At 33.9% G+C, this 7445-nt stretch overlaps 1 protein-coding gene across 1 annotated transcript; it reads left to right on the forward strand.

Annotated features, from left to right (window-relative positions):
• Positions 1-297: 297 nt before the first annotated feature.
• On the forward strand, positions 298-7231 carry LOC21392688 (poly(ADP-ribose) glycohydrolase 1). The gene is made up of 11 exons (XM_024166615.1): positions 298-789; positions 1710-1907; positions 3150-3253; positions 3865-4069; positions 4217-4321; positions 4507-4625; positions 4852-4995; positions 5696-5840; positions 5989-6189; positions 6335-6397; positions 6785-7231. Exons 1-11 carry the CDS (start codon positions 469-471, stop codon positions 6929-6931), a joined length of 1752 nt encoding a protein of 583 aa, XP_024022383.1. The 5' UTR covers positions 298-468; the 3' UTR covers positions 6932-7231.
• The last annotated feature ends 214 nt before the right edge of the window (positions 7232-7445 follow it).

Below are 7445 nucleotides of genomic sequence, written 5' to 3' on the forward strand. Positions count from 1 at the left end.
AAATTATAGGCTCGTTTAGTTCGTTGATTCGAGTTTTTAATTTGAGTTGAGATGTAATTTTATGTGAGAACTTTTTACTGTAGTAAAAAAATTAAATATGACTATTTTTGAGAGCTTTTTATTGTAATAAAATTTGAATTCTAAACTCAAGACCTACTTAACAAGAAGGTTTTATTAAGAAAAGAACTTCCCGAAATTTGTATTATTTGTAAAATGTTGGAACAATCAGAAACGACCCTTTTAAATTCTAAACTCAAGACTTACTTAACAAGAAGGTTTTATTAAGAAAAGAACTTCCGGAAATTTGTATTATTTGTAAAATGTTGGAACAATCAGAAACGACCCTTTTTTTGGCTGGTCAAGAAACGACTTGTAAATAAAAAGGCCATTTTACCGATTTGTACGGATTAAAATTCTAGCAAATTTGTAACCAAATTTTCAAAAAAAAAAAAAAAAAAAAAAGCCGAGATGGGCAACATAACAAGCAAAGTCTGGAAAAAAATTCCAGGGAAAACACAGAGAGAGAGAGGGAGAGAGAGAATGGAAGAGAGAGAAGATCTGAAATCAATATTACCTTATTTACCGGTCGTACTTCGGTCGTCGCGTCTCTTCTGGCCCTCGCAAGTCGTTGAAATACTCAAGTCGCTCGCCGTAGGACCCGACCGGAGCCGGGTTCTCTCCGGAGAGCTTCTATTCGCCGCCATTTCCAACCTCAGACACGCTCTTTCCGTCTCTTCCGAACCCTTCGCTCCTTTCGCTCCCCAAGGTTACGCCCTCTTCTTCGACGAGGTAATCAGATTCCAACTTCCAATTCTTCATACATTTCGTTTCCCAATTCCTCAAACAATTGTCATATTTGTTTATATTTATGATTATGAACATTGTGCATGTACGTTATAGATGATGTATTGACGTGTTTATAACTCTATATGTATGTATGTTTATATATATATATATATGTGTGTATATATGAAAGCTTCCTTTAATTTATAATGGTATCAAGTACAAAGAGAACAAGAGTCCTCAGAAGTCCGAAAAAACAGGGCATTTGTAAAAATAACTCTTTTAAAAAGTTTTATTAGTAAAATAACTTTTCAAAAAATTTTTATTTGCAAAATGACATCTTTTTACAAAGAATGAGTAAGTGTCTTTCTTCATAAAAAATAGAAGAAGGTCATTTTGCTAATTTCACTTTGTTGGATAGTCATTCTAGCATATTGCCCGAATTGGAAAGCAAAGAAATGAAAATAGGTCTCAGAACAAAACCCCTCAAAAATACATTCCAGTTAGCCCCCTATAACATGCTTCCAATTCCAAACAATCAAAGAAATGAAAGAAAATATATATATTTTTAATTTTATTTTCAATGTGTATATATATAAACTGTTGAATTGGATCATTATCATGGATGATTTCCAGCATGGACATTACTTACTTTTCCAACAATCTGAAGCTGAAATACCCAGTATTGTGTAGTTTAACTCAAGAATCAAACACAGCATAAATGTGGAGAATTGATTTGTATATCATTGAACATCTTTATTTCTCCAACAATCTAAAAACCCACCTTTGAGTTTGTTGTAGTTAATTAAAGTAATGTGTCAAAGCCAAGGAACAAAGTCAGCATAAACGTTGAGAGTTTATCTGTATTTCGTTTGAATAATAAATTTGTTGAACATCCTTGTATCTGAAAGCAAACTTTTGTGCAGTTAATGTCAAAAGAGAAATCCAAGAAATGGTTTGAACAGGTTTTTCCCATGTTGGCAAATTTAGTATTGCGGTTTCCTTCTTTGTTAGAAACCCACTATCAAAATGCAGACGGCTTCATCAATCGAGGAGGAGTTGTAGCCAAAACTGGTCTTTGCCTTCTGAATTCGCAAGAAGACGGTGTGGTGCTCCTCAACCAGGTATCCGTTTATACTTCAATTCTCAGGTTAAAGAACTAAATTTGTGTTTGCTTATCTAGATATTTATTTGGGTTCAATCATCTTAATTGTTTCTGTTACATGCTTATATGGAAGGCCGAAAATCATGACTCATATATGCAATTTTGAATCGTATCAATTTTTAACCCATAGGGCCATAGCAGAGGTGATGGGCCTGCTAGATTGAAGATGAGTTTAGATCATGCATTTACTATATATTTTTGTTGGCACTGTTGATTTTGTGAATGTAATGTCTCAGTAATAATAAAAAAAACGTTGATTTATATGGCACCTATTCGATAAAGCAGATAATGCTTTAATCGCGATTTAGTTCATTGCTTTTTGCAAGATTCTTCTTAATCACGTGCTTGGTTCTCTAGTTAATGGAGTTCATGAATCAAATTTTCAACCAATATTAATATCGTTTTCCCAAGAAGCTGTTAATAGAAGCTAAAGTGCCGTCAACCATAGGCTTGTCATTTTATATGTTTTTACCTGCCAGATTTTTGCCCCTTGGACAATTTTATGGCCACACAAGGCAAAACAAATTTTTTTTTTTAATTTTTAATTTTCAAATAAGAAACATACAATATTTGTTAATAATAAGCAAAGAAAAGGGACAATAACAAGTAGGGGGATTAGTTATCCTCAAATAAATAAATAAATAAATAAATACTTTATGGCCACACAAGGCAAAACAAATTTTTTTTTTTAATTTTTAATTTTCAAATAAGAAACATACAATATTTGTTAATAATAAGCAAAGAAAAGGGACAATAACAAGTAGGGGGATTAGTTATCCTCAAATAAATAAATAAATAAATAAATACATACATATATATAAAATTATAAATAAAAAAAAGTAAAGCAATAAAAAGGAACATATGTCAACTCCACAGAAGTGGAAGCCCATAAAAATGCAATGAACTTCACTCTTTACCATAAAGAAACAAGAACACCTGAGACGCTAAAAATTGGGCCCTTTCCAAGACTATTATGTGGAAGTCTGTTTTGTGTCCCAATCTCTTACAATAGGAGGAATAGGTGTTGTGTGTGGTGGAATCAATTAGTTCTACTCTATCCTAATTTGCACATTAGTTTATGCAAAATAGCCATCTTTATCTGTTTCTGCGTTTTTCTGTTATATTAATGTAATTAGACTGATCATTAGCAAAAAAAAAAAAAAAAGTAATCAGACTTACAAATGTCTGACTGGCTTCTCAGGAATTGGTTGGTGCTCTTCTAGGATGCTCTTTCTTTTGTTTGTTCCCACTTGCTACCAGAGGTGACAAACATCTTCCAACAATCAACTTTGATCATCTCTTCGCGTATGTGACCTTAACCCTCTTTTGAGGGGTTGTGAGTATACAACTAATTTCAATCTTGTATTACATTAATAGACATGAAAGTTCAAATAAAGGGGTGGGTTACATCTTGTGGTAATAACATTCAACAATTGAGAATTTTCGATCACTGAGAATATTAGTTTTTTCTGCCATGGAGTGGCTGGTTATATAACATTTTATTTTTAAATAAGATAATATGTAATTAGTTAAATAAAATTTGTCAATATGGAGAAAATATTTACTCTTTTGAAAAGTGACAATTGTGGGAGTCGTGGAACAGTATATGCATATGGACATATCTTGTGGAAATCGACATTATTCATATGGAAAGTAATGAGTTTTGCTTGAGGGATTCCAGTCTAATTTTCTGTGACCTAAGTGTTCATACTTTTTCTGAGTGTTATAAAATATCAATGTTAAAAGGGTAGCGGTAAGTATTTAAAAGCTATTTTGTAACTTTTAGTGTATGTATATATATAGTTTTTATGCTTGTCTTTCCCAACTCAGGTTATTGTCTGCAATAATTTATACGTCCGACATGTTTCAATTTATTGTATTTCTTCTCATGCCATTTAACTTTGGTGGCACTGCAGGAGTTTATATGGAAGTCACAATCAAAATCAGGAGAGTAAGATAAACTGTATTATACACTATTTTGAACGGATATGTGCAAATATCCCTATGGGCTCTGTGTCATTTGAGCGAAAGGTTCTTGCTTTGGGGCATCGCCCTTTATGCATTTCATATCCAGATGCTAAGTTTTGGGGCACTTCTACAGTTCCTTTGTGCCAATTTGAGGTAATAAAAAGAGAAGAAAAAAATGAAACAGATCGAATGTGTTGTAATAATAACAAGCAGAGTAATCATATTTAGTTGAAATCATCATAAAATGTCTTAATGTCAGCATATATGATTTCGTAACTTAGCACTTTCACATTTTTGCAGGCTCACAGTTCAGGCTTAATAGAAGATCAATCAAAGGGGGCTCTTGAAGTGGATTTTGCAAATAAATATCTAGGAGGTGGTGCTCTTCACAGGGGCTGTGTACAGGTCTGCTTCATAGACATACTAAAAAGTTCTAATTTCCTTTCTTGCAGGGCCTCGTTACATGCCTAGTAAGCTTTGGAGAATTGCTTGTTTTAATTTCATGAATCGTGAAGACGCTTTTGCATGATTTATGAGAAGACCATGATTTAGTTGCGATCTGAAACTGTTTTTACTACAATCTCATGTAGGAGGAGATTCGTTTTATGGTTAATCCCGAATTAATTGCTGGAATGCTTTTCTTACCTGCCTTAGCAGATAATGAGTCCATAGAAGTTGTTGGTGCAGAAAGGTTTTCAAAATATACAGGGTGAGCATTACTGCCCTGTGTCAAAACTCAAAAGTCCTTTAAGTGTTGGTCTGCATATTAAGACGTAGAAAGAATTAGTTATTGTGTCTGTTATTCTGGAGCTATATATAGTAAATTCTGCTAACTCCAAGCATTTAATTATTTAAATTAGATTCTAAAAACAAATCATTTTAACTTTTTTACACCTCTTTTCTTTGCAATCTGATCCAATCTCTCTTAAGTGTAGATATGCTTCTTCATTCCGCTTTTCTGGTGACTATGTGGACAAGAAGGAAATGGACTCTCTTGGAAGACGTAAAACCAGAATCATTGCAATTGATGCATTATGCTGCCCAGGGATGAGACAATACAGAATGAAAAGCCTCATCCGGTATGTAAATTTTGGCATGCAGCACACCACTTGCACATATTTGGTGTTCAACAGAAAATCTACTATCTGATATTATTAGTTTTTGTAAATGAGTTTGTTTGTGAAAGTATTATGACCTCATTATGACCTGTATTAATTCTTCAGATAAACTAGGGCATGGTCCATTTATGAATGTAAAGTTTCAATTGTTGAATATAAACTGGACCTCCTTGTTCACTAGCAAGGGAAGGTGAAATGGCACGTCAGGTTCCTTTATTCATCCTTTTATGTTATAACACCTGGCCTTAACATGGAGTTTTAACATTTCACGTCAAACTGAGTATAAATTTTGCTAATATATTTAAATAACCGAAAAGGATCAAAAGTTTGTCGATCACGTCCTTAGAGAAAAAAAACCTAACCTTTGCCTTTTCCCCCAAATTCGCAAGGTAGATTGATCTCAAGTATCTGAAATAAGTTTTAATTTCAAACTATTAAAGCCAAGTTTGAACAAGTCAAATACTTGTAACTCCGCCTTCTCTCTGTCACAGTTGTATGTCTAGATTTAGCGAATACTAGTGTTTCTATAGAAATTGTTTGTCTAGCTTTGCTTATGTTGGATGACTCTACTTTAATGTAGCTTTGGTTATCTCTTCTTCTTCTTCTTCCTTCTTTTTAATGATGAGAAATTTTAATGTTTCGAGCACGTTGTTTTCTACAGGGAGACTAATAAGGCATTCTGTGGCTTTATTGATCAATCCAAATATCACCAATACGAGAGACTGTTTCTAAAGAATGGTCTTTCTGAAAATCAGCATGACCAAGATGGTAAAGACCCTGATTGCACAAAAAGGAATAGTCATGGGGTACGATTTTATTTTCTTCTTTCTTCCTTTTTATTCTTTGTCTATCATAGCACGTCCAAACTACAATAGAATGGGGTAATTACTTGGTTTGCTTCCTTCTGTTAATATTTTTTTTGGATCGACTTAAATTTGGCCTTTTGCTTAGCAGGTGAATGAAGCTAACTCACCTCTCGTGGAAGCATATGGGGGAGAATTTGTAAACCGAGCAATGAAAGATTCTCAGCAGAAGGGTTGTCAGTCTCTGGTCAATGAAGACAACATGGGGATTGCGACGGGAAATTGGGGATGTGGTGCTTTTGGCGGAGATCCCGAGCTCAAGACCATAATTCAATGGCTTGCAGCTTCTCAGGTAGCCTTACATCATGTTGAATCAGCATGCATTTCTACCGATTGGGGGATTTGCATACTGATGGCAGATTCATAGCCAACAGATCTGGACCGCCTTGGTTCTTTTCAGCATATCTTTCTTACAAGTGGATACCTTTGTTTTTCAGGCACTAAGACCATTTGTTTCCTACTACACATTTGGTGAGCGTGCATTGCGAAACATAGATCTGGTACTGCGTTTACTTGCCATGGCTAAAAGCTTCTTATATATTATCATTCCTGCAATATGTCTCGCAACTAGTTTTCAATGGTATTTTCCATGTTTCCCAAAATAGAAATGTCCCACTAATTATCTTAAGAATATATACATGAAATTTTTATGTTCAAAATTTCTTCTCCACTGCCATTGCTTCTCCCCCTAGCTTCAGAGTCTTATTTCTTGTATTATTTTTGCTAACTTCCACTGAATTCGACAAAACTTGTTTTCACACCATCCTCCAACCTGCCTTCTGTGCACATGTTTTTTTTATTTTATTTTAATAAATACATTTTTAAAATTTTTTTAATTTTTAATTTTTTAATTTTTTTTTATTTTTTAATTTTTTTACATGGAGTAGGTAACTGAATGGATTCTGTCGCACGAGTGGACTGTGGGGGATCTCTGGAATATGCTAGTCGAATACTCGTCGCAATTATTGAACGGAGAAACTAGCGTCGGCTTCTTCACTTGGCTTATTCCCACTCTACCAAGCCGCGATAGTTGAGATTTAGGATTCATCAAGCAGGCCAAAAGGTTTTCTTCATTGTTGTTAGTGTTCACCATTTCTATTGAGTTATCTCTGTGAAAAATTGTTGCGATTTATGAGCTGTACTTGTAGTTGCCACTAGTTTCCTCTCACTTCTTCCTCTTCTTTTTTTGTTTTTGTTTTTTGTTTTCTTGTTTTGCTTTTTTTTTTTTTTTAATTGAGTGGGATTATGGAGTTTGAATGTAGGCATATATGGAGTGATTAGTGATTACACTGGTGGTATTAGTGGTTAAACTCAACAATTATATAGATGTAAAGTTTTAACATAAAGTAATTGCTACACAATCTTCGGAACTTGTATGTTGATGAGAGAAAGGTGCAGGGTCCGTTTTTTTAATTCAAGTTGAGATGTGATTTTATGTGAGAATTTTTTACTGTAGTAAAAAATTAGATATGACTGTTTATGAGAGTTTTTTATTGTAGCAAAACTCGAATTCTAAACTCAAATCAGTGAAATAAACGGACCGTAATA

Source organism: Morus notabilis, unplaced genomic scaffold, assembly GCF_000414095.1.
Source record: "Morus notabilis unplaced genomic scaffold, ASM41409v2 Scaffold1604, whole genome shotgun sequence".
NCBI classification, from domain to species: Eukaryota; Viridiplantae; Streptophyta; class Magnoliopsida; order Rosales; family Moraceae; genus Morus; species Morus notabilis.

Excerpts from the sequence above, each read along its gene's own strand:
- LOC21392688 (XM_024166615.1), top strand. The coding sequence starts at position 469 with ATGGGCAACATAACAAGCAAAGTCTGGAAAAAAATTCCAGGGAAAACA. Across the intron at positions 4,070-4,216 it reads TTCCTTTGTGCCAATTTGAG|GCTCACAGTTCAGGCTTAAT; the intron begins GTAATAAAAAGA and ends ACATTTTTGCAG. Across the intron at positions 5,841-5,988 it reads CAAAAAGGAATAGTCATGGG|GTGAATGAAGCTAACTCACC; the intron begins GTACGATTTTAT and ends TTTGCTTAGCAG.